A 26933-nucleotide genomic window follows, 5' to 3' on the forward strand; every position below is an offset into this window, starting at 1 on the left:
GGTGACCAACAACAGCTCATGCACACATGAGGATATCCTCACCGTGTGACAACTCACCACACACACACACAGAGAACAACTACTACACCAAAAAAAAAAAGATGAACTCTTTCCATCTCTAAATCCAATTTGAATTTCACCTTTCCTTTGAATCCCCATCCTATTGGCCAATCATCAACCAGAGCCGCCTTGAAAATCCCAACCCAATTTTCTCAAAACCAAAACAAATAAATAAATGAAATAATAACAAGGATAATCAGAGCATGCCAACTCATTCCAATACACCCTTCTTTTTTTTTTTTGCCGAATTTAGTCCCCCATTCACCTCCTTCCGGTTTTAGTCCCCAATTTCAAACCTTTCTCCTTTTATAATCTCTCACTCACATTTGGAAAATATATAATCAGGAGAGGAGACGGAGACTTGTGAGGCAAGAGGAGGCGAAGCAGAGTATTGTTACTGCTGGTAGCCTCCTCTCCTACTACTAGTAGTATCAAGTACAGAGCATTGTAAACACTTCCCCTCCCCTCCCCTGCCGCCGCAGCAGGCGCTGCAGCTTCTCCCCTCCTCAGCTTCTCCCGGGGTGGCGGGGTATCTATCTCAACCGATTCTCCCGGGAGAAAAAGGAGCCTCGTTTTCGGTGTCCGCGTGTTCCGCTGTGGGGGCGTCTTGCGGCGGCGGCGCCGCCTGGGATCGCCGCTGCTTCACCTCCTCCCTCTCCATCTCCCTCCTCCTCTTCGTCAACTCCCGCGGCGGCCAAGAGGGGAGGCAGAGAGACGGACTCATGAAGGGCCTAGTAGTAAGTACGTTCTCCTCTCGTCATTAGATTGATGGCTTGCCTGATGATTTTCCGCCTTCTTCTGGGATTTTTGTCGCGCCAGTAAAGATGGCGCTTTCCATGCTCGCTCCCGAATGGGCGGGCGGCTCTTGGATTCTCGTTTTCGGCTTTATGCGCATGGGGGCGCATAGCTTGGTGATTTCACTGTGGCTGTCGAGCGCCTGGCACCCCGTGCGATCCGTACTGGATTTCGGGATCTTGGTCAGGGAATGAATGGCGGGCCCTCTCGTTGCCCCCCCCTGATCGTTCGTCCCCCGCGGAGATCTTGTGGCAACGAAGATGGTTTTGGTTCGAATGATTTTAGCTTCCAATTCAATGCGCCGTGTTTGGTTGGGGTGGACAGATTGATTTGCTAACTCTTGCTGCGGCCATGACGACGGCAATGCCGCTCTGCCGCTCTGCTCTGCAGGTCGTCCTGGCATCGGTGGTGGTGCTGGCCGCCGCCGCGCGCGGCTCGGCCTGCGCCCGCGGCGAGATGCGGGACCAGGCGCCGCCGGGGTCGCGCCCGCACAGCGTCACCATCACCGAGTTCGGCGCCGTCGGGGACGGCAGGACGCTCAACACGGTCCCGTTCCAGAACGCCGTCTTCTACGTCCGCTCCTTCGCCGACAAGGGCGGCGCGCAGTTGTACGTGCCCAGGGGCCGCTGGCTCACCGGCAGCTTCAACCTCACCAGCCACCTCACCCTCTACCTGGAGCAAGGTGCCGTCATCGTCGGCGTAAAGGTAATGCCGGCAGTGGGGTGGGGGGCATTGCCTTGCTTTCGATTCCGTTTCTTGTCACGGGTTGTTAAGGCAGTAGTAGTTACAGAGATTCTTCTCGCGTTGGCATTCAGAGTGTGTGCCTATCCTTTTCAACCTGCATTGGCTGGATGTGAGCTGGTAGGATTGGTATTAGCTCATCTGGTCATCTTAGTCTGTTTAGATATGGTTGTTGGATGTACCTCAGGAAGGAGTGATTTTGACATCTGTGAGGTGAAAGTCACATGCCATGGATTTGGACGCCATCTTTCTTGCTCTTATGTTCTTTCTTATTGCTTCATATCATGGGGAAAATCCTTTGCAGGTATCACGATAAGTAGTATTCAAGTTTTGTTCTGGATGAGAGGACTGTAGGTGTTTCTGTTTGCTTTTACTGTATGGAGTGAGTTTTTGGGAGGTGAAACATAGCTATTGCTGCGAGGCAGGTAGCCAAGAATAGGCAATTTCCTTTTGCATAGTTTTGAAGTCAAGCTTACCTCATTAATCTTGTGTCGAAAAAGGCTAGGCGTGTTTCTTAGGTCCTGCCATGCAGATTGTGATCACTTCTCTGTTGTTATTCAACCTTTTTTCTATTTCGAGACATGAACGACTCTTTAGAAACATGTCTGGCATATCACATTGTATGCCACATATATATTTTGGGATTTGGGATGTAAAAAGGCAATGCCATGTTCTTCATATATGAATATTTCTGTAATTTTGCGGTCAAAAAAAATATTTCTGTATTTTTAATTATTAAAAAGGTACTGACATAAGTATCTTTTCTTTGTTTTGTTGCTCATTGTAGGACTCATCACAATGGCCGATCGCTGAACCTTTGCCATCTTATGGCCAAGGGACAGACCTTCCTGGTCCTAGACATCGAAGCTTGATAAACGGATACAACTTAACCGATGTTGTCATAACCGGTAACTGCTTTGTTCTGTCTTGTATATAGATTTTTCAGCTTTGTTGTGTTCTTTAGTCAAAATTCAATGGCCCTTGCATGTCTTGTCCATTTATTCCAGGGAACAATGGGGTTATTGATGGCCAGGGCTTGGTATGGTGGCAGTGGCTGCGCTCCCATGAGCTGAACTATAGTCGACCTCATATTTTGGAGTTTCTGTATTCTGAAGATATCGTGATCTCAAACTTGACATTCTTAAATTCACCAGCCTGGAGCATACATCCGGTGTACTGCAGGTGCAATGCCATTAACTTAGCTTTGTGTGTAAGGTGTGGTTTGGTGAATATTAGTTGCATTGGTACTAATGCATATTGTCTTTGTATTCTCTAGTAATGTAAAGGTCCACAATGTGACGATTGAGACCTCACTGGACGCTCCACTGACCGATGGCATAGTTCCAGGTATGTTCTTTTCCTCTAGTCTGAATACATTTTTTTTATGTTTTATTTTCATATAGCATAGATATTTTAATTCATTCTTGCTGGTAGCATTTAATGCCTTAGTGCTGAATGCAGCAAAAACATCCTGATTCCTGAAGAAACTCTCTGGTTCTCTTTTTCCCTTTTCTTGTTTTTTTTAACATCCAAGCCTGTATAATATGCCCCAACGGTTCCTCCATAGCCTTAACAAAGAATCTGAACTACTCGTACTTTGTAACACTTAAATACACTTGACAGCGATGACAAGAAGTTTTTACTTATTTCACTAATTGTTCATTCTTGCTCCAGATTCATGTTCAAACTTATGTATTGAAGACAGCACCATAAGTGTCAGTCATGAAGCAATTTCACTGAAAAGCGGATGGGACAAGTATGGCATTTCCTTTGGGAGGCCTACGTTTGACATTCGTATCAGCAGAGTGGATCTGCTATCATCTTCTGGAGCTGCTCTTGCATTTGGGAGTGAGATGTCTGGTGGGATTTCAGATATTCATGTTAACCACCTTCGGATACATGATTCCTACAAAGGTATTTCTTTCAAGACATCACCAGGCCGTGGGGGTTACATAGAGGAAGTGGTCATCTCGGAGGTACAAATGGAAAATGTACATGTTGGCATTGAGTTCACTGGTAACTGTTCAACCCACCCAGATGACAGTTTCGACCTGTCTGACCTCCCGAAGATCGATCAAGTCACCATGAAGAACATGGTCGGCACAAACATCTCGGTTGCTGGAGTTTTGTCAGGAATCGATAGTGCCCCATTCACAGCTATCTGCCTTTCCGATCTCAATTTCTCAATGGCTGCTGATTCTGGTTCGAGTTCTTGGTCTTGTTCCAATGTTTCTGGCTACTCTGAGGCGGTCTTTCCTGAACCTTGCACAGAGCTCCGTGATCCATCCTCCAGTCCTTCCATCTGCTTCTCCCTTGGTAGCTACAGTGCCATTGCAACAGCATAAATGTTCATCCTTCCATTTCTTATTCTCCCCATTTCTTGCTGCAGTCCTTGCACGATCCAATCGAGCCTCCATCACCATCTTTTTCTCAATTCTTTCCCAATAAACAACTCAGGAAAAAAGAACAATATCACTGCCCCCTCTCATGGCCCTGAGGCTCGGATTATAAGCTGCATGATGACCTTGAAGGGGAAGAATCAAGTGGGGTTGTGTGGACAGCTAGGTGCTTGCTTGTACAGCTAAATTTCTTTATTCAATCTGTAAGAAGGATTTTTTTTGGTAGGTGTTGAGTGCAGAACAGTTGCTTCATACTATTGTCATCTGGTTATAAATTATCAAACATCATGATTAAATTATATGTGTATATTCCATCCCCCCCTTTGAGCGTTCATTCAGTCTGATTGATTGAAAGGCATGGCATGTTATCTTGTAAGTTTGACAGGCTGGCTGTGAATGTAGAGCCAGGGTGCTTTGGTATATATAAATGAACAACTTGCTGTCAATTGGGTTGTTAGACTGATGTTCATTGCTGCTTTTGTCCTCTCTGGGGGACATTATTAGCTTGGCACAATTGGCATGGTTTGCTCCAATGAGGGCATGTATGTTAGGTTTGCCAATTGTGCAAGCCTCTTCAACTGCCACCTGCTGCCGAACAACTGATAGAAAGTTGTAGAGACTTGAGAGCCGGTGACCATGTTTGAGCTGTTCATCATGGCCTTCTTCTTGTACCCTTTAGAGGAATCTCTTGGTATCGTAAAGGTTGTTGAAGTTTTGTTATGTTCCTGTAGGGCTGCAGGAACTATTATATTATATATATGAAATATGAACTAAACTTATACAATAGGTTTGTACTTATTAGATTTTCATTCAGTAGGTTTAGTTGCTTACCCGGGTAGGGTCTGGAGTTAATTTTTTTTTTTCATTTTTTTTGGTGATTTGGTGTGTTTGTCAGGCTGTTTTGCTGTTGTTTTTTCTTATTGATTCCGTCTCCACACAGGTGAACTTATATATATTGCTGTTCTCTAATCCAAGGCACTTTTTGTGTCCGGATCTTCATGCTACCATTTCAGATTATATGTTTTTATTTTTTTTAATCCCTATCCCCTCTACTTCAATTGCTTCCTCTGACGACACAACCTAACTCCTAAACACCGCCACAGCAGCCAAGCCGCCATCTTTGTTTTCCACCGCGATGCAACGCTGAGTTTATTCACGAAACACATAATTCATATAAAAAAAAGACAATACAGTCAATGGTGCAGCATGCCAGAAAATCAAGGGGGCACAATTTGAGTTGCTAACCGGCCAAAACACGGTCTTTACCGAAGCCACCGCCACGAGAGACAGGCGCCACCGCCGCTTGTAGGGCCCCTCTCCTTCCTCTCCGGCGCATTTGCCAGGATAAGAAGGGAGGGGATCCATTCTTTTTTTTTCGTAATTTTTCTATCTAGTTGCTTAGAGTTTAGTTAAATAAATCTTTCGGTAAAATCTGATGATTTTTTGTCGGTATCATGTTTCCTGCGATGACTTCGGTGATTGCCACGACGAGATCACTGTTGCAGGCGTTGATTTCATCGACAGGCGGCCAATTTGTGGCCTTTATCTGCAAGGAGAGAGGTGCTTTTGGGAGCCCCTATGAGGAAGCGACTCTGGGTCATCGATCTCATCGTTGATAGTCACAGAGAGGATTTCAAAGTCCCCAAGTGATGAATCTGCAGCCTATGTCGTACCCAACGATGCAACTGCCAATATTATTTCAGCGATTTAGATGCGCTTCGAACTGGTTCTGAAGCGTTGGATCTTGCGACATGCTCAATGTTTTGGGGTTGGTCATTGGATTCGGTATAAGAATTGCACTTTGACTCCGGCGTTCGAGGGAAGTCATTGGAGAAGAAGACAGAAGAATCTGGATATAATATTATGTATTTTTTATTTCAGATTTTTTCATGTGTAATTTAGAGATATACTATGCCAAAATTTAATATAAGTCACCTTCCCTTACGAAAAAAATTGAGTTGCTACACTTGCCATGCAGATTCACTTTATTATCCTCTAGCTGCTTGTGATTAGACCACATGTTTGCACCGACTTCGACGCCCTATTTATCTTGTCCAACAGCAGCCGCATCATCAAACACAGCTGTCGAGGTCAGTAAAGCCACGCGGAGCAAGGAGATAGGAGCCTAATTTTGCCTCTACTTGGCTCTACCCTGAATACAGTAAGGCAACACTCCTTAAGTCCACATACATAATTAAAAGTCTAAAATTGCATCCCACAAAGTCTAAATCTACATATACTGAAATTAAATCCTAAAAAATATTTATTAAATTTATTAATTAATTTTGATGTACGATCTTGATCTATGTGAATCTTGATGGTTGGTACAAGGAGTAAAATTCTATAGCTTGACCCTGCAGATACAACTCACATGAGTGAAAGTTGCGAGTAGCGACTCTGGGGACCTCTAAAGGACTTAGGGGTTAGCACTGTGTCTGTCGAGAGGACAACCCGAGGTGCTACCCAAGTGGTCCAGGGCAGAACCCTCGTGGTGGCTGCCGTGACATTGCATCTTTATCTCATTTAAATTTTCGCATTTTCTATCGTGTACCTAGGTTGTATACTTACTATTCTAGATAGATAGCAACACACTTAGCAAAACCTTAGATGCGCGTGTAGATAGATTACTTTCTTACATGGGTTTTGATAAGTGGAATTAAAAGCCAAGTTTAGAGTATAAGTTTTAGAAGCCTAAATCACCCTTCTTAGGCGTCATGGTTCTTTCAAGTAGGATCAGAGCCAGTTGGCTAAATTTAGACCTTTGGTTTAACCACCATTGAGTGAACACTATTTAGAGTGGTTAGGATGATGATTACCCATGGCCCTCTGGCCTCTGCACCGTGATGGCACTAATTTCCCCTATTTGAGTACTAGAATGAATTGCTATGTATGTAGAAGCGGTTGATCTAGGTGTTTGGAGCGTCACTTGTGGTGGGATAAAACACCTAAAAAGTCCCCAAAAAATCCACCACGAGTGATGAAAAAGAAATTCTCTAAATGCTCGAGCTAAAAATTGCTTGTTTGAATCAATGAGCATAGACACTTTTAACCGTGTTCACTTGAACTAAATTATATAAAATTTGGTTAAAATTACATGACCTCCATCACATATCAAGCATCATCCGTGAGAAAAAAACATTGCTTAACTTAACAAACCTATGATTCTTTCACTATGAAATAGAAGTCTGTGAGCAAAAAGTTGAATAGGGATTTTCCGCCTCCCATTTCATTAAGGAACATATCTGAACAAACTTCATATGTATGATCTTTCCAATTCTTTTTTCTTAACTGAGCTGTGAAAGTTAGAAGTCCTTGACTGCACGCTCTTGGTGATATTTGATTCGAGTTGGTCATGCTGTAGAACTTCATAGTATACTACACTAGTAGCAATAGGTTCTAGTTGGTCTACGGTGCAGAGCTTCATAAAGCCTTGTTTTTTCCAAAATGCAATTGCCTGTTCTGATAAACAAGAAGTAATGATGTTTAGGGTTTGACTGAAGCACAATAGAATTTTTTTATGGTGCAATGTCTCATGACAAATGAATACACATGGGCTAGAAAATCACAGTCATTTTGAACCCTGTTAAATTTTCACTCGTGCAAAGGTGAATGCCTATAAACTACTAGTGAAGTGCCCAATCCTTTTATGAAAGCTATACCATAGTTTACAGGAGACGAATTTACAGTTACACGAAAGAATTGGCTACAATCAATAATGTATATTTTACATTGGCAGTTTGCCTATACGTACACCAATATTTCCTACACATTTTGCATTGCTGATTAGTTTAGTGATACGGATATGGTAGCGCCTTTTGGGAGCAATATTGTCTCCGATTTTTACCATAGGAGGATCATCCGATCATGACTTGCTGGTGCTGAGATGGACCGTGATAAACAACGGCGTGATCGAATGAGGCAGTTGCTAGAGTTGTTGCTGCAGGAAGCTGATGGTCAGAGATTCAGTCATGGTCCACACGAGAGACCGAAATCAGTTAAACACATAATGCCAAAGAAAAAAAATTCATAACTGCCCATTTTTTATAATCTCAACCATGAGGAGATGACATTCCCTGGATTAAACTTATTTAACAATGGAGTATACATCTATCAGAACAACTCAAACTATGAGGCTTGAGCAAAGCCATGTTGATCTATATATGCACCATGCTGTTAAATGTATTAAGAAGAGGAAAAGAAAAGAAGTTTACTTTTCAAACCTCAACTATGAAACGATTCCTTTGACACCCTACGCTATCAAAATCGTTCACGTTTGGCTCAAATTTGTTTTTCTAGTGATGTGGAGACATGAGCAACGAAATAGTTTTGCATTTTAGAAAATTAGGGAACATATATAATTTATGATTTTGTCTGCACTTGTACACATATAGATTCTATATCCAAAATATTTGAAAAAAGTCTACTTAACCCCCACCTTTCATACATGGTCTACTTTACCCCCAACTATGAAACCGTCTGTTTTACCCTTTGAACTTTCTAAAACCGTCTATTTTAACTCCTGGACGGTTTTCAGCGGCGGTTTTGCTACAGTAACAGCGGGTCTGCTACAGCAACGGTGGGTTTGCTACAGTGCCAGTGGTTTTGAATTATTTATTTATTTATTTTCGGTGAATTTTTGAAAAATCATAGTAAATCATAGAAAAATCATAAAATGAAAAATCTAATTTTATTGGACTCCACATGAGTAGATCTGCACAGTGAATATATAATACGGTATGCTTTAGTACAAATTTTTTTATAGCTTTAGATTAATTGGAAAATCCAATTTTGTCGGTAATTAATTAGAATTTATGTATAACTAAGTTATACATAGTCCAATGAGTACGAAATTTTTACTATAGTTCAAGCATACAATAATTAGCGTACCATAAAAATTTCACCATAATTGGACCATAGAAGCTGCAGCTATGAATTATTCCAATTAATTACAGATAAAATTAGATTTTCCAATTAATCTAAGGCTACAGTAAAAATTTTGTACTAAAGCATACCGTATTATATATTCACTATGTAGATCTACTCATGTGGAGTCCAACAAAATTAGATTTTTTATTTTATGATTTTTCTATGATTTACTGTGATTTTTCAAAGATTCACCGAAAACAAAAAGAAAATTCTAGCGCACCATTAATGTAGCAAACAGACAATTACTGTAGCAAACAGACCATTACTGTAGCAATCCACTGTTACTGTATCACAGCTGTTGTTACTGTAGCAACCCACTGTCAAAAAACCGCCCGGGGGTAAAATAGACGGTTTTGGAAAATTCATGGGGTAAAATAGACGGTTTCATAGTTGGGGATGAAGTAGACCATGTATGAAAGGTGAGGGGTTAAGTAGACTTTTTCTCAAAATATTTTATTCACTTACAGTAAAGCATATTTTCTTGAAAAAAAAATTTAAACTAAAATTTCAAATTGATTTAAGTTTTCAATGCACTTAGCCATATACTAATTCTTGCATGATTACCATATTATAAATACTAATAATTGAATTTAAACAAAGATTGAAAAGCTCCCATAGCCCATAGGATTGGTCAGAACTTAAATCAGTTTGATATGGACTACGGAGTGAATTAAATCTTAATCAACATAATGAAAATGGTTTAGTTTTAATTTTAAACACATGTATCTTCGTTGTACTTTAGTGTCACCCATGGCAATTTTTATTGAAGCTAAAAATGTTCCGCAGGTGAGAATTTTTGAGTTTTTATAAAGTCGTTTAAACAAGTTCACATATGGCAAAACGGACAGTTATGAAAGTAATCATCACTATAAAAGAATGGTTTGTACTTATGCACTCACTTGTGCAGATGAAGACTGTGGTTGCTGGTGATGCTGCTGCTGCTGATGGTGGTGGTCAAACATGGCTGCGCCACATGCCGCCGCCGACGCCCAGTTTTGGAAGCTGGCCTCGTCGCCAGGCCTGGGCAGGTCGAAGTGGCCGCCGCCAACAAAGTCCATGCCGGTGCCACCATCGTGCAGCTCAACTGCGTCCGGCCTGAACATCCGGTCGTTGAAAAGGCTGGGGTGGTCGAAGCAGGGTGCGTACGGGAACTGCGCGCCCAGGTGCAGCGACGTCAGGCACTCGGCCTGGCTGAAGTCAGGCGGCGGCGGTGGCGGCTGATGCACTGCCGCCTGCCCGTGCTCGCTGCCACCGCCGGTGTCCGTCTCCTGCTTGGTCATGCTGAAGTAGCCTGGGTAGCCCTGCAGTGACGTGCTCGTCGAGCAACCAGCAGTGTCTCTGCACCAAGATCATATCAGTTCGTTGGTCAGTTTTGTTGGGCCCGAGATCTTCCACTCGGCTGAGCCAACCGCTCACCGGCGTTCTCATACACACTACGGCTAGAGGTAGAAGAGAAAGGGATAACAGAACGTACACACACAGCACAAGCACTAGCGTTGACCGGAGCTTTGCAGAGGAGATGACAAAACTGAACTCTCTCTCTTCACTGAGTTGCAGTGCGAAGCTATATATATAACTCTACCCATCTAATCCCAGTACATAGACATGGCAGGCTGTCATGCTACTATAGTGACTATATGTGACAGCAGGACTGACTTTGACGCCTGCCCCTGCTGTGGCTACAGTGTGGCAGGGGAGCCTTTTGGCGCCCGCCCCTACCATGGCTACAATGCAGTAGCATGGGAGCCCTTTCGACACCTGCCCTTGCCGCACGTACAGAGGGAGAGCAGCAGATTACTTTACAATTCTCCCCCTAATCCTACTGCTAACCCTATAACCTCCACCATATCGACCATCTTCTTCAGCTCCGTGAATCGAAGATGGCCGAGTGGCTTGGTGAAGACGTCCGTGAGTTGCCGACCAGTTTCGACGAATTCGATGACGATCTGCCCCCCATCGACACAGTCCCTAAGGAAGTGGAACTTGACGTCGATGTGTTTGCTCCGGTCGTGGATAACCGGATTCTTCGCGAGGGCAATGGTGGGCTGGTTGTCTATCATCAGTGCTGGTGTGTGAGCTTCCACACCGGTTAGCTCGTCTAGCAGCCGGCGCAGCCACCCAGCTTGGCACGCCGCTGTGGCCACCGCCACATACTCTGCCTCACACGTGGACAGCGTCACCACCTTTTGTTTCAGCGACAGCCATGAGATTGGAGCCGACCTAAGGAAGACGAGCATGCCAAAGGTGCTCCGCCGTCCGTCGATGTCCCCCCGTCATGTCTGCATCGCTGAACACAGTGAGCTGTAGCCCACTTTCGCCGGTCTTGGGGAAGACAATCATCTGATCCACCGTCCCCTTGACGTAGCGCAGCAGCTGCTTCACCGTGGCCCAGTGATCCTCTCGGGGATCCTCCATGAAGCGGCTGACGTTGCCCATGGCGAACGCAATGTCTGACCTCGTGTGGACTAGGTATCGCAGATCGCCGACGATGCTCTGGTAGAGGGTTGCATCTACCTTCGCCGCGGTACTGGCCTTCGTCAGCTTCAGCCGCTCCTCCATCGGAGTCACGTACGGCTTGCACTCAGCCATGCCGCTCCGCTCCAATAGCTTTGAGGCATACGCGCTCTGACCGAGCGTGAGCGCCTCCTTCCCCTGTCTCACCTCGATGCCGAGGTAGTAGGAGAGCACGCCGAGATCACTCATTTGAAAATGAGCCACCATCTCGCGCTTGAAGCTGTCGATGTCCTCCGCACGTGCGCCGGTGACGATCAAATCGTCCACATACACACTGACGACGAGCTCCTCCTTCCCCCATCGCCACGTGTAGAGCACGTGCTCGGTTGCGCACCGCGTGAACCCAAGCATGCCCAGCGTGGAGTCAAGCTTGGCGCTCCACGCTCGTGGGGCCTACCGCAGCTCATAGAGCGATTTGCGCAGTCGGAGCACCCTGTGCTCCGCTCCCTTGACGGCGAAACCCAAAGGTTGCCTGACGAAGACCGTCTCCGCTAGCTCTCTATTGAGGAAGACCAATTTTATGTCCAGGTGATGGACGCGCCAGTCCTTTACTGCTGCCAAAGCCACCAGCAGTCGAATAGACTCCATGCGTGCTACCGGCATAAAGACTTCCTCGAAGTCGATGCCCTCGCGCTGGACAAAGCCTCGAGCGATGAGGCGCTCCTTGTGCTTGACAATGGCGCCGCGCTCGTCCTGTTTGACCTTGTACACCCACTTCAGGCCGATTGGACGGCATCCTGGAGGTGGATCGACGAGCTCCCAAGTCTCGTTTCCTCGATCGCCTTCATCTCCTCCAGCATCGCCCATCGCCAATTTGCATCACGCTCGGCCAGCGCGAACATGGGTGGTTCCTCTGCACTGACGAGAAACAGCTCTAGGTCATTGAGCAGCCGACCCTCCAGGCCTGAGGACCCTGTGCCACCGACGATGTCGTCCATCCTGCGAAACCACACCTCCTCACCGTCGTGGAAGGCTTCCACGAACTCGGTGATGTCGCTTGGAGGTGAGGCGAACTCGATCGGCGTCGATGGAGTCCCCTGTTCCGCCGAAGTGGTCAGCACAGCACTTGGAGTGCTCGGCACCCCAGCTACAGTGCTTGGCACTACTCCTGGACCGCTCGTCACCACTCCTGGAGTGGTTGGCACCACTATAGGAGTGGTCGGCACCAGTCTTGGAGTGGTCGGCACCACTGCAAGACCTCTCGGCTCCGCTACGGGAGCGTTCGGCATCCATCCTAGAGTGGTCGACACCACTATAGGACCACTCGGCACCATTCCTGGAGTGCTCGACACCCCTCCCGGAGTGCTCAACACCCCCCCGGAGTGCTCGGCACCGCCCTAGGAGTGCTTGGCTCTGTTGCTAGAGTGGTCGGCACCTCCTCTCTAGCTCTCCATCACCATGGATGACCATGTGCTCGACGACGAAGGTGCTGGTGAAATCGTCAGCTTCCCCCGTGCCCAGACTATCCCAGTCCCAGGCCGCCTTCTTATCGAACACGACGTCACACGAGACAACCAACTTGCCTCCGCGTGGGTCATAGCCTGGGAGCACCTTCGGTGTGCTCCTATCCTCCAGCTTGGTGAGGACTAGCTTTGTCTTCCTAACGTGACCGATGCAGTCGAATGTCTGTAGGAAGGACACGCTCGGCTTGCGCCCATACCAAGCTTCGAACGGCATCATGCCCTTCAGGGCCTTTGTGGGCGCGCGGTTGAGGATGAACACCGTCGTGGTCACCGCCTCACCCAAGAACCTTGCCGTCATGCTCTTGGCCTTCATCATGGATCAAGCCATGCCGACCACCATCTGGTTCTGCTGCTCCACCATGCCATTCTGCTGTGGCAAGTACGGTGCGGTGTGGTGTCACACCACACCCCGATCCATGCAGTACGCAGCGAACTCCACCGAAGTGAATTCACCACCGTGATTAGTCCACAGCACACGCAGCTTCTTGTCGCTCTCCGCCTCCGCGCGTGCCTTGAACTTCTTAACCGCTTCCGCAGCCTCGTCCTTGCTTGTTAGGAGTTGCATCCACATATAGCGACTGCAATCATCCACGAGTAGGAGGAAGTACCGTTGACCACTGTTTGTGGCTGGCGTGATTGGCCCACAGAGATTGCCATGGATGAGCTCAAGAGCATCTATCGCGCGATACTTGGCTGCCTTTAGGAACGGTAGCCTCCTCTGCTAGTCGGTCGGGCAGCTGTCACATAGCTCGCCTGTGTGATAGATGTGGGACAGCCCTTAGACCATCTTCTCCAGCTGACCGAGCGCGTCGAAGCTGAACCAGGCATGCCATAGCCACGGCTCCTCAGTGTGCCGTGCTGCCAGGCACACCGGCTGCTCCACCTTCAAGTCGAGCAGGTACAGCTGGTTTCGGGACCTCTTCACCTTGGTAAGAAGCCGATGCTCCCGGTACCTGACCTAAGGATGCCGTTCTTGATCAGTACCTTGCTACTGCGCTCATCCAACTGGCCAATGCTGATGATCCTTGAACGCAGCTGTGGGATGTAATATACATCCGTCACCCTTGAGCCATCACCAAACTTCACCGTGCCGGTCACATTGCCGTTGAGCTCGGAGAAGGCTGCGTTGGAGCCCGTCATGTGGTTGCTGGCATCGAAGTCTAGGTACCACCGCTGCTCCTGCTCATCGCCCACACGTCTGAGGTGGAGTTGGGCGCGTGGTTTGTCGAGGTTGGCAGCCTTCAGAGCCTTGTCGTGCCCTTCCACCGCCGTCACCTCTCCCTTCTCCTTGGCCTCAATGCGTTCACTGCACGATACTTGGCCGTCTTTGGGAACGACAACCTCCTCTACTTCCTAGCCAGGTAGCTGCCACACAGCTCGCCTATGTGCTTGATGTGGGGCACCCTTGGACCATCTTCTCCAGCCGACCGAGCGTGTCGAAGCTGAGATGGCTGAACCGGGCATGCCACAGCCATGACTCCTCGGTGTGTCATGTTGCCAGGCACACCAGCTACTCCACCTTCAAGTCGAGTAGGTACAGCCGGTTTTGGGACCTCTTCACCTTGGCAAGAAGCCGCTGCTCCCGGTCCATGATCCTGAGGACGCCGTCTTTGATCAGTACCTCGCTGCTGTGCTAATCTAGCTGGCCAATGCTGATGATGCTTAAACACAGCTACGGGATGTAATATACATCCGTCAGCGTGCGGAGCTCGCCGTTCGGGCACCTAAAGATGATGGTGCCGCATCATCGGATTGCCGCCCTTGAGCCGTCTAACACCCTCGGTGTTACACCATAAATCATTTACTAAAACATGTCATGAGCATCATGTTTATGTGTTAATGCAAGTGATAAAGTGTGTAGATCAATTTCTATAACTCAAAACGATCAACTAAAATGCGGAGCAAAAGTTGATTCGATAATCATGTTATATCACTTAGGGTTTAAAACCAATTTTTATTAAGCAAAAATGCGATAGAACATGTGTGTGATACTTAAATAAAGTTTAAAGTATAAACTTTGTAGATGATAGTGAAATACTTGCGGTCAAAAAATGATATTACTAGCTAATATTTCTACAAGCTTAGAAATCGCAAATGGAAATCAAATTCTGCTCTAAAACTTACAAATTTTCAAGTCTGTCGACTGCTAGACATTGCTATGTTTAGCAATTTTTTGTGAGAGATTGGGTTAAGGAGTAGGGTAATATTATGGCTTGTTTTAGTAGCCTAATATACCCTCTAAGGTATAGCAAAAGTGGTTTGGGGATTGGATCAATGGTTTAGATGTCTCGAACGCTTTAAAATCCATGCATAACATGAACTCGGGCCGTCTTCTTATGTTGGGCACAGTCACCAGGTCGTCCTGCCTCGACATCCCGGCGTAAGTGCATCGAGCACATGTACACAGGCGCACATGGCCACGCTGGCTAGCTGCTGCTGCGGTAGCCTAGCTGCGGTGGGCACGCAGCTAGCTGCCAACCGTGAGCCGCCACGCCCGCCGCTCACCTGCGCCTGGCCATCCTGCCGCCGTGCCGCGCTGCTGTCACTGCTGTCGCGCTGCCTAGGCTTGGCCAAGGCTGGCCGTAGCGAGCCGCTGGCCCTGTGCCCTGCTGGTCTACCTCGCACTACTGTTTGGGTGCCACCACGGTCGCGCTGCGCTGCTGTCGTGTCCGCACTGCCGGCACTACTCACGCCGCGACGCTGCCACTGTCGTCGCATTGTCATCATGTCCGCGCTGATCTGCTGCCCCTCTGTGCTTTTGCTAGCCCTGTGCATGTTGCCTCTGCCATGCACACATGTGCGAGTCACCGTCGCCATGCCATTTATGGCATGGCGTGCGGACCACGCCGGTCGAACGCGCGCACACGTTGTCCGTAGCACCGAAGCGTGGGCCTCCCATGCTCGCCGCTCGCGTCCTGCCAAGGCGTGGACGAGCCGAGCCCACCTGCCATGCCGTCTCTCTCTTTCCCTCTTTCTCCCTCTGTTTTCTGCCGCCGTCGCATCATGTCACGGTGAATCCCTCATGCTCGTGTCTTCGCTTTCACGTCCCCCCTCCAGCTGACCCCACCCGCCTTGACTCACGTCACGCTGAGCTCCAATTTTGGAGCTTTGTCCGCCACCGTGCCGTTAAGGCCCGTCGCCACCCGTGTCGTGGCCAGTCTCCACCACATCATCCCACGCCAATTCCTCTGCACCACTAGCTAGCCTTGGCTCCCTCTTCGTTGTGCGCATGCTAGTCACAACTCTAGTGCCACCTCCTCACCACTGACGCGCCCATGCCTTTACGGTCCACCATTCACCTCGCAACGTGCACGTGGCCAGCCTCGCTCGGGTCGTCTCTGGCCAAGCCGACTTCTGGATAAGGTCACTGGTGAGTGGTCGTTGCTCACCCGCTAGCCCTACCGCTTGTTGTTGCCGCAGCTCGCCTAAACACCATCGCCATTGCCGCAGGGTGCCCACCGTCGTGGAGAGGTCCCTCTACGGTGCCCCGACTCATGCAACCGCTGCCCATCGTCTTGCGTTGTACCCTAGGTGAGCGTCGGCCTCATAGATAGGTCAGCGTGGGTCCTGTGTGGCCGACACAGACACCAGTGGCACCGCTCGCCGCGCCGAAGCGCGTGGGGGAGGCCAAGTACCTTGCCGTTGTAAAGAGGAGAACGATCCGAGGGTTCCGTTGCAAAGTCGCTGTCTATAGAAATAGTAACATGGACTGTGGGTTGTTTTGCTCATAGTCTAGGGGCGCTTTTGCAAGAGTGTCGGCGCGCACGGGCTTCCTCGCCGTGGGCCGCCTCCGCACGTGGGCCGCCTCCGCACATGGGCCTCGCCTCACCTGTGGGCTGCCGCGCGCTCGCACGCGCGCGTTGCACCACGTGGGCTTCGTTGGGCCGAATTGAGTTTATCTTTTTCGTGGAGAATAGAAATAACTTTTCATTTTAATTCTGAGCTGAACTTTGGTAAATCATATAAAATCATGTAGGTATCCAAAAATTGTGAAACTAATTTTGGTAGTTCCTAAAATTGTGCTCTATCTGTTGGTGTAGTTAGTTCATATATATATATATATATATATTTGTTGATACCAGGAACTATTAAATCATTTGAGAGTGCTTAATATTATTAGGTTAAATATTGTAGGAATTTTTGTGGTAATATGGTGATAGCTGTAGCTTTGAAAATTTCATAGTAGCTTCATGGTATTATTATGTGCTCACTGTAATTTTGTAGCTTTAGAATAGACTTAACATAAGGGTAGTTAAATGCTCTTTGTTCAAATATACATTAAATCATTAGTAGAAATAAAGATATATCCTTCATTTGTAAAGCTAGGTGTTTGTTAGTTGAACCCAACACTTTACTTGATGAAGATGATAGTTAGCTTAGTATCTTAGTCATTAGAGCTAGCTTAGTAGCTTACTATGTGTATTCTTAATTTAGGAGCTGCTGTTGCTAAAGTAGTAAGTGTTGCATCATTATCGCTTGCATGTAAAGAACGAGTTGGTGGAGATCGTGACCATTGAAGACATGGAGTTTGAGAAGGTGATCGAGGAGTATGAGGAGGTCCTAGAGCCGCCACTGACTGACTGAGCTAACACCGCGCCTGCCCAAGGCAAGCCCGGTGCATAACCCTTATTTTGAATGATCACTGGATATATATATATATATGATGTGCATTTACATTACATGAGTCCTACTAGCTTAGGTCGAGTAGCTGCTATGCTTAGGCTATCGGTAGCGTGAGTAACCTGCTGTTACTCACAATAGGTGATTATTATTATCACTCTCATGATAAAATGGTGAAAGGAAATGGAGACCGGGCAGGAATATGGTACGGGTATTGGTGGGTGTAAGAGGTTGTGTCCTGTGGCCAACGGGGCATAGCTTGGTTACACTGTTTTCCTTGTCCGTGTCGATTAAGGACTGGCCATTGCATTGGATTCTAGTCACGTCACAGACTTATTATCCTAAGCATATACTTGTTTATGGGAGCAGGGAAGGCTTGTTGCTCTCTTGTCATGGGTTCTAGCTCTTTCTGGACCGACTGATTGGAGGTGGGGGTGGTGGAGGTCTAAGCACCACACTAAGTCCGGGACTCAGGAGTGGGGGCTTGGAGTCCAAGTTTGGACGGGGACCTGGACCCCTTGACAGGAGAGTGGTGGGTTGGTCCTACTTGTGCCTGGGGTATAACCGGGGTGTGTGTTTTAGGGTACCTAGCTGGGCTATGTTGATTCATGAATTGCCGTGTAATACGGTACGACTTATCTACGATCTAGCACCGTAGTAAGAACAGGAAGATGAAAGACGGTGAAATGGATCTGATTGCTCAACTCTTGCTTGAAAGTAGAACAGGTGCTTACATAGAATGGCTAGATAAATGAACTAATCATGACTGCTAATAAGAACATCCATAAGGATTCACTACTAATAAGGCTTTTTGCAAAAAGGAAACCCAGCAAACCATAAAGCTTATCATATCCTTTGGAGTCGGAAAGTTATTCCCGCTAGTCAGGTAAGTCTTGCGAGTACATTGTGTACTCAGTGTTTATTTACCCCTATTGCAGGTGCAGCTTGAGGAGTAGCTGTTGAGTGGAGGATTCTTCTGGTGGGCATAGACGGATCCTTGTATCTTATCGTTAGAAGTTTATTTCAATTCCGCTGTTTAAATTCCGCACTCTGAACTTGATATTGTAATAATGTATTTGTGAGAACTCTTGATGTATGAAATGGACTAAGTATTGTAAACTCGTTCTCATTATTGGATCCAGGAGGAAAAACGTGGAATATTTGAGTTCTCCCTTGGGGTGTGCTCGACGGAACCGTTCGATGTAGCTTGCTTTCGGGGTGCTTACTGTCTAGTGGATGACAAGTGCCTCCGAAGGTGTGTTATTTTGGGCGGTTCTGCCACAGGTGGTACCAGAGCCAATAATGACTTATGAGTTTCATAACTCTTTTCAAAACCTAAAATTTGACCAACAAAAGTTTTACAAAAAGTAGGATGCAATAAAATTATGTAAATATGTATAAGCCCTAGCAATATGGTCTATCTATGATAGCGGCACTAGTTTTATCTAATCAAGTTTCTTTAGGTACACTAACTTACGCTGCATAAGAATCATTTAGCGTACAGAAAGTGAGTGTGCGACGTGCCAAAAATTTTTGTGAATGCCACAATATTCTGGCTTGAGTGAACAGGTAGGCCGATGCATGCATCATAAAAAGAAAATCTTGCTTAAACTAAACTTCCCCCACACGTATAAATGGATTAGTGAATCAATAGGATAACTTAAAAGAATGCCTTAATAAAAACCTTATCATTTCTCTAAGTCTCTTGTTCCTAATCTGGAGGGTTGTCCCTAATGGTTGTTTCGTATCTGTTTATAGATGAACCTGAGGTCAAGTCGTGGGAGTACAGCGCTGGGGCAGACCTGGGTGATAACGGTCATGGTGAGGGCATTGGCAACACCAACAGGGAGAGCCATGAGGCCCCACTTCTGGCTCCTCCTCCACCACCACGACGTCCGGTGACCCATGCGGAGATGATGGCGGGGATGCTCGCTGCTCGGTGTGGGTCAGCCCGTGCCTTGGAGATGCTAGCCCAGGTGATTGGTGGCTTTGCCCATGGGGGCCATGGAGGCAATGACGGGAATGGGGGTGGTGCTCGCTGTCCTGAGGGGCCCTGTTCTTACTAGGATTTCTTGAAGATGCACCCACCCATGTTCATGTCGACTGCTGAGCCTCTGGATGCGGAGCATTGGCTTCGTATTCTGGAGCAGAAGTTTTAGTTGCTCACTGTGACTGAAGAACAGAAGGTGAGCTTTGCAGTGCAGCAGCTGTTGGGTTCTACCAGTGCATGGTGGGACACGTTCAATGCCATGTAGCCGGTGGTCACCGTGTGACTTGGCAGGAGTTTACCGCCGCTTTCAGAGAGTACTACATTCCTGCTGGTGTGCTAAATAGGAAGTTGACGGAGTCCTAGACCTGAAGCAAGGGAGCATGTCTATGATGAATTATATGAACAAGTTCAACCATCTATCATAGTATGCTGGGACCCACATCAATACTAATGAGAAGAAGAGGGACCATTTCTATCGTGGCCTCTCTTGCAGTTTGCAGAAGGAGCTGTACACAGTGAACTACCAGACTTTTGGTGCTATGATGAATGCTGCTATTGCCATGGAGGGACTTCAGTGTGACTCTCAGGCTGAGTGGAAGCACAAGTGGGTGATCACTGGATCTTCTAATCACCCTCTGGCTCAGAAGGTACATGTTGTCAGGTGGGTGCCGTATCAGTCTTTGGGTGGGTAGTCGTTCCATCAGCCTCAGTAGACCTACCATGCACCTCCCACTTAGTACCATGCACCTACTCAGCAGGTGCAACCACAACCTTAGGGACAGCAGGTTCTGCCTCATCAAGGGCAGGGGAACAAGCCGAGTGCTTGTTTCAAGTGTGGATCATCTTACCAAGTCTGCTCATTTCCTTCCGGTGGATACAAGGTATTCAACCAAGAAGTATGCCAAGTTGTATTTTGACTGAATTGTGACCCTGCATGGAGTTCCTCTTACTATCATCTCTGATAGAGGGTTCGTCTTTGTCTCTCATTTTTAGGAGCAACTCCAGGAATGTCTTGGTACTAGTCTCCTCAGAAGTTCAGTTTATCATCCACAAACTGACAGCCAAACAGAAAGGGTAAACCAGGTACTTGAGGATATGTTGAGAGCTTGTGCCATTTCTTTTCCTGAAAAGTGGGCCGAATGCTTGACTCTAGTTGAGTTTTCTTATAACAATAGTTATCAAGAAAGCATTCGAATGGCACCATTTGAGTCCCTGTATGGCAAGAAATGTAGAACACCACTTAACTAGGTTGAAGTGGGTGACCGTGGTTATTTCGGGCCTGATTTTATCAAAGAAGCTCGAGAGCATGTTAGCATTATTCAGAGCCATTTGAAGGCAGCTCAAAGTCATCAGAGAACATATGCAGACAAGCGAAGAAGGCCCTTGTAATTTGAAGTTGGTGATCATGTGTATCTCCAAGTGTCACCCATGAGAGGGGTGCATCGATTTGGTGTCCGTGGGAAGCTAGCCCCTCGCTATGTTGGACCTTACAAGATTTTGGCCCGGTGTGGTTCTGCTGCCTACCGTATCTAGCTCCCGGATATTTTGTCAACAGTGCATAATATCTTCCATGTTTTCTAGTTAAAGAAATGTTTGCAGGTCCTCGATGAAGCGGTGGAAATTGAAGGACTTCCTCTCTAGCCCGACTTGTCTTATATTGAGCATCCTGTTAAGATCTTAGATGAAAAAGAAAGAGTGACTAGAAACAATGTGGTGAAGTTTTATAAAGTTCAGTGGCAAAATTACTCGGAGGACGAAGCAATGTGGGAGCAAGAAAGCTATATCTTGAAGCATTATTTCCACCTTCTTTCTAGTTCACCGAGGTAATTGTTTAAATCAGGATTTATTTCTTATCTCTTTTCCCACACTAGGCACATGAAATCTCGGGATGAGATTTTGTTTAAGGGGGGTAGATTTGTAAAACCCTCGGTGTTACACCATAAATCATTTACTAAAACATGTCATGAGCATCATGCTTATGTGTTAATACAAGTGCTAAAATGTGTGTTGATCAATTTCTGTAACTCAAAACGATCAACTAAAATGCGGAGCGAAAGTTGATTCGATAGTCATGTTATATCACTTAGGGTTTTAAACCAATTTTTATTAAGCAAAAATGCGATAGAACGTGTGTGTGATACTTAAATAAAGTTTGAAGTACAAACTTTGTAGATGACAGTGAAATACTTACGGTCGAAAAATGATATTACTAGCTAATATTTCCACAAGCTTAGAAATCGCAAATGGAAATCAAATTTAGCTCTAAAACTTACAAATTTTCAAGTCTGCCGACTGCTTGACATTGCTATTGTAACACCCTAATATTTGCACTTCTGAAAATAGGATTTTAATGATTTGATTATGATTTTTTGTGCTCATGAAAATGTAGGAAAAAACTTTTTGTTATATTAAAATTCATCATAAGGAGTAGCAACATGGTTGTGCATACATGCTGGTGCATTTGATTTATTTGATTGAGTGGTTTGAATCAAGATTCAAAATGGTTTGAATTGCTTTTGGAAATAAATTTGAAAATGGTTTTGAAGTAAAAGAAAAGAAAGATAAAAGAGAATGGGAAAATAAAAGAGTTTTAAAAGTTGCAAAGTTTATTTTTGAAAACCTACCCAAAAGTTCTTAACCTATTTTGAATTGAAAGTATATTTGAAACAATATTTGAATTTGATTTGGGTCATATTTGAATTTGGATTGAAAAAAAGAAAATAGAAAAGGAAAAACTCTCTTTCCCTCTCCCCTCCTATTCGGCCCAAAGCTAGCTCCCCTGGCCTGCCCTCTCTCCCTCACTGTCTTTCTGTGCGTGGGCTTCTGCCCTGGCACCGGCCCAGCTCTTCCTTAACCCCGCGCGGCCCGCTTCCCTCCCTCCGCAAAGCAGGCCGGCCCACTCCCTTCTCTTCTCTCTCCGCGCTGGCAAGCCCGCTCCCTTTCCCTCTTTGTCCGGCTGATAGCCTGACCCCGCCTCTTCTCTCGCCGATGAGCCGGGCCCCCATGTCAGTCCCACCTTCTTCCTCCTCTCATCACGAAGCCGGACTGCTTCCGCCGCCGTGTCCGTCTCTGCCTCCACCTACGCCTCTACGTTGTCGTGCCTCCCAAACACCCCGGCCCCCATAAATAGGAGCGCTGTGCCACCCACATCGCCCCGCATAACCCTAGCTTTGCCTAGCGCCAGCCGCCGCTGCATTTGTATCTCGCTGTGTGGAGCACGACGCCGCCGGGACATCTCCACAGCTTCAACACCGCTCTGAGCCTCTACCAAGCTACGCATGGTGGTCAGGAACCCTCTGAAGTCGTCTTCCCCTTGCTCTCCTACTCTCTACTACGTGTATGACCTCGCCGTCATTACCGAGCCACTGTCGCTCGAGTAACGCCATCTTCGGTGCTTGGAAGCCCATACCGATGCCCTAGTCGCGTTCACCGTACTCTCCGCTCCATCCTCATATCCTCCCCGTGATCTATGGTGGTCGGGAGTGTCTAACCGAGCTGCACTAGTGTGAAGCTTGCCAGTTTCTATGGCGCCTCCGTCTGCCAGAGCCGCTCCGACGACCCCGTTTATTCCCCTTTGCTTTTCAGCCATTGGATCTCCAAGCAACGCTCAGGATTATATCTCGGCGTACTGTTTCGTTGCGGTGCACGACACAGTCGTAGACCCCGCCCATCGGACGCGTCAATTGGCCACGTAAGCTAGTCCACTAGCTTGAACCAACCCTATCCCGCCACATGTGCACACATGGACGCCACGTCGTCAACGTCGCTGACTGCGCGGCTATTTTGCTAAAGAGACCCCCTGTTCCATTGAAATCGACCCGCCATCCTCTTCCTTTTCAAAAGTAATTCGAAATATGCCCCTGATTCTTCTATTTTTAACCCTAGATTTTTCTAAAAATGACGCCCGGTCCACAGAACTGTTTTAATTCAGTTTTTAATTATTTTTAATATGAAATTGATATCAAAATATTTATAAAATTGCCACTACCTTCTGTAGGCCATATCTTCTCCATTTTAACTCTAATTTGACCCGTTCAATTTGCGTTAGGTTCATAATTTCATAATCTACATGTTCATACAACTATTAGATATGTTTTCAACTTTTAAAATTCGAGGTTAGATTTAATCTATTATTTTATTAAAGGAAATCTTGTTTAATTCATAACTTTTTCGTTATAGCTCTGATTAGAGTGCTTTTTGCGTCTGTGTGTTCCTAGCAAGACATAGATTCGTTTTACAATCTTTTCATCTTGATTTTATGCCTGGTGTACTTTTTAAATTTAGATCCACTATTTGCTTCATGTGTGATTGCATGGATGCTTGTGTGGTGCTTTATGATCATGTCTAGTCGGTGAGCTATACGTGGTGAATCATGAAGCAGATCTTTGAAGTTTTGGACTAGAAGAAGGATCAAAGTTTAAGGCAAGTATAGCATGGGATCTTCCTTGTTGTCCTATACACCTTTAATCATTGAATTCATACTGCATGTGTCTACCTTGACTGCATTAAGGATTTCCTAGTGCTTTGTTACCTTGTGCCTTATTACCTATGGGGTATTGCATTGGGTAGTATGATGCTAGTGCTGAAACTATGACCATGATCTTGTAACTTGACTAATGGATTATGCAATAATCACTAAAAAATGCTTTTTAGCAACATGGAACAAGGAGGCTAGAGCATTGGGCTATTTTTATGGTACTCTAGATTCCTCTCCCTAAGGACTTATCTATAAGTGATCATCTGGGACTTATAGTACAGCTGTGAGGGCTATATGGCCTTGGCTTTAGCTCAGTATGAGGTTCTTTTCTATCTTGTTAGATGTTACCTTTATTGGCATAAGAATGGCTTGCCAAATCGGGTATAGTGCGGCCTTTGTCCCCTTGTGTATATGCTGCACATCATTGTGCCATCGGGAAGGGGGGCTCTACATCTGTTTGCTGAGTGAATCTAATGGCCCTAACTTGTTAGATGAACCATTGAAAGGCTTCATAGTGAACCCTACCGACCTTCCTAGGTAGTGGGTCAAGAGGCTGATCACCTCGGGCGAAAGGGTAAATCATGACTGACAGTGAAGTGTACAACCTCTACAGAGTGTAAAACTAGTATATCAGCCGTGCTCATGATCACGAGCGGCCTTGGAACACTTATGGAATAGATGATGAACACTGATGATACTGATGATAAAGATGCTCACTAATGATTATTGTTTATGCTATTCATTATTCATGTTTATCTGATCATGTGTTTATGTGGGCTTGTGAATAAACTTGTTGCCACCCAATTGCTAAAAGATGACCCATGAAAAGCTAATCGTAGTTAAACCAGTGTCAGCCTTTTGAGCCTCATGAACCCCATGTTATATTTGTTGAGTACGACATGTACTTACGTTTGCTTTACTTTTTAAATCTTTGGAAAAATCCCTGATGGGTACCAGATTGCTAGAGTTTGGAGGAATTAGGCTTATGATCAACTAGTCAGTTGTCCCTGTGGAATTAGAGTCTTCACTCGAAGATCGGAGTTGTCTTTCCGCTATTTGCTATCTAAGGTTATTTTCTTTATACTAAGTATGCTATATATTGAGCATTGTCTTTCGATATTTGACTTCTGGGCTCACATATGGTGTGTATCTAGTTTTGTTCTTAAAACCGGGTGCTACAAAGTGGTATCAGAGCAATGCTAACTGTAGGACGCAAGCCTGGATAGAACTAGATGTTTTAGCATGCTTTCATCTTTGCTTAGTTCTTGCTTTCTCTCCAACCTTGCTATTTGCTAAAAGTTATGCTCACTTCGGCCCCTGTTCTGTTATGAAAACCTTGTCTCCATTCTAAATCCTCTCTTTTTGTCAAAATAGATGTGTCGTAATGAGGAGACCACCAGCATCAAAGGTCAGGAGGACCAGGCTACGTTGTCCTTGATTGCATTTGACAAGGAGAAGCTTGTAGCTATGCAACAACAAGTATTAGAAGGAATGACTCAACATGGGAGTTCTCAATAGTGCTTGCCACAAGATCAAACCAACATACCAAAGGGACAAGTGGTAGAAGCTTGGAAAAAAATGAAGTCCAATGAAGATGTTTCGAGTAAGACGCTTGGTAGTCAGGACCAATGTCAATGTTGCAAGCATTATGGTTTTCCCTATCTTCAAAACAAGTCTAATAAGAGGGAAGTCAAAGTGAACCCGACTTGTGAAGCTAATGTGGATAAGAAGAGGAAGGCGGTCTCACCAGAGCCAGAATTTGGAAGCAATCAACATTTGAGTTCTACTACATTATTACATCCAAGTCCAATCCCTGGTCAGATGAACTCAGACTCTAAAGAGTCAGAAGTTTCTCAAGCTAAGATTACTCCACTCTTTCCACATGAGGAATGCATAGATGGGTGGACGATCACCTATAAAGAGTTTCAACCCCGAAAGATCAAGCGAGCTAGAAAGCGGTCCAGTCAAACAAAGATGAACCTTCAGAGGGCGCAAGCTGACAATACTCTAAGCAACAATTTTGTGGAGTATGACATCACAAAAGATCCAGCTAAGAGAAAGTGTAATCATTGCCAGCAGGAAGGACATTATGTTAAACTTTGCCCACAGAAGAATCAACAATTGTACCATGGAAGTGGCCAGAGTCGGACCACTACAAAGTTGCTACCAGAAAGTGTTAGTGATACCCAACCCAAAAGAAGCATTCGGTGAGAGTGATGAATGAAGAAGTCATGCTAGACTACCCAAGATCCTTAGTTAATGAATAGGAGTTTGTGCCCTTTATGTAATAAAAACGATAGTATCGTAAGTTGAGTCAATAATTGAGTTGTGCACCTTTAGTGCTTTGTTGAATTATCATTATGATTATGATAGTTTTGCATGTTTGTAATGACTGCAATGATCTTGTTGGGTGTTCCCACAATTTCATTTAGTTTATAGGCCTAAGGTATAAGGATTAATAAAATAAATAGTTGGGTTATGGTTTTTTTCTGTTCTCTCTATCCTGTCTTTTCAGAGCAGCCTGCACTCTTTGGCTTATATCTCTGATTTTGGACAATAAAAAATCATGAGAAAATTCTAGACAATAGTAGACTTCATTATTTTTCTGTGACGACAATAATCACCTTGATAGCTATTTTGGTTATGGATCTATGAACATCACAAGATGATGTAATCACGCTGTCTGAAATCCGGAGTAGTTTCTATTGTGCCCTATTTTTTACTACCTAAACTGCAGAATTGGGAAAAGTGTTCTAAAAGGAAGTTGTGGAGAATTGGATAAGCTTTCCAACGGAATAAGCTACGACTTCATTGGATTAACAGAATGAGAGTTACAGCTGTATTACTACACTGCTGTTTTTCTGCTCATGAGGAATTTCAGATTTCTTGTCTTGCCCATATACAAGAGTATCATTGGGATGACAGAACGTCTTGATACTAGTCAACAT

The 26933-nt window shown here is 45.8% G+C and overlaps 2 protein-coding genes across 6 annotated transcripts in view; one reads left to right on the top strand and one right to left on the bottom strand.

The window, feature by feature from the left end:
- Positions 1-446: 446 nt before the first annotated feature.
- LOC136485897 (probable polygalacturonase) lies at positions 447-4294 on the top strand. Of its 4 annotated transcripts, none has more exons than XM_066482707.1 (6): positions 447-801; positions 1246-1560; positions 2384-2504; positions 2604-2778; positions 2873-2943; positions 3271-4294. In XM_066482707.1, exons 2-6 carry the CDS (start codon positions 1312-1314, stop codon positions 3939-3941), a joined length of 1287 nt encoding a protein of 428 aa, XP_066338804.1. In that variant the 5' UTR covers positions 447-801; positions 1246-1311; the 3' UTR covers positions 3942-4294. The 4 variants fall into 4 exon arrangements, with proteins under 4 accessions (XP_066338804.1, XP_066338802.1, XP_066338803.1 ...); XM_066482705.1 differs by having other exon boundaries at positions 447-797; XM_066482706.1 differs by lacking the exon at positions 447-801 and adding an exon at positions 831-1124.
- Positions 4295-7560: 3266 nt separating this feature from the next.
- Positions 7561-26933, bottom strand: part of LOC136485898 (agamous-like MADS-box protein AGL65) — a 36534-nt gene continuing 17161 nt past the window's right edge. The window contains exons 10-11 of one of the 2 annotated variants that reach the window (XM_066482708.1): positions 9821-10259; positions 7561-7942 (exon numbers count right to left, since the gene is read on the bottom strand). In XM_066482708.1, coding sequence (XP_066338805.1) covers positions 7850-7942; positions 9821-10259 — 532 coding nt within the window. In that variant the 3' untranslated portion in view covers positions 7561-7849. The remainder of the gene's footprint in view (positions 7943-9820; positions 10260-26933) is intronic. The other variant, XM_066482709.1, reaches the window with a different exon arrangement.

The sequence above is a fragment of the Miscanthus floridulus genome, chromosome 10 (genome assembly GCF_019320115.1).
Source record: "Miscanthus floridulus cultivar M001 chromosome 10, ASM1932011v1, whole genome shotgun sequence".
NCBI classification, from domain to species: Eukaryota; Viridiplantae; Streptophyta; class Magnoliopsida; order Poales; family Poaceae; genus Miscanthus; species Miscanthus floridulus.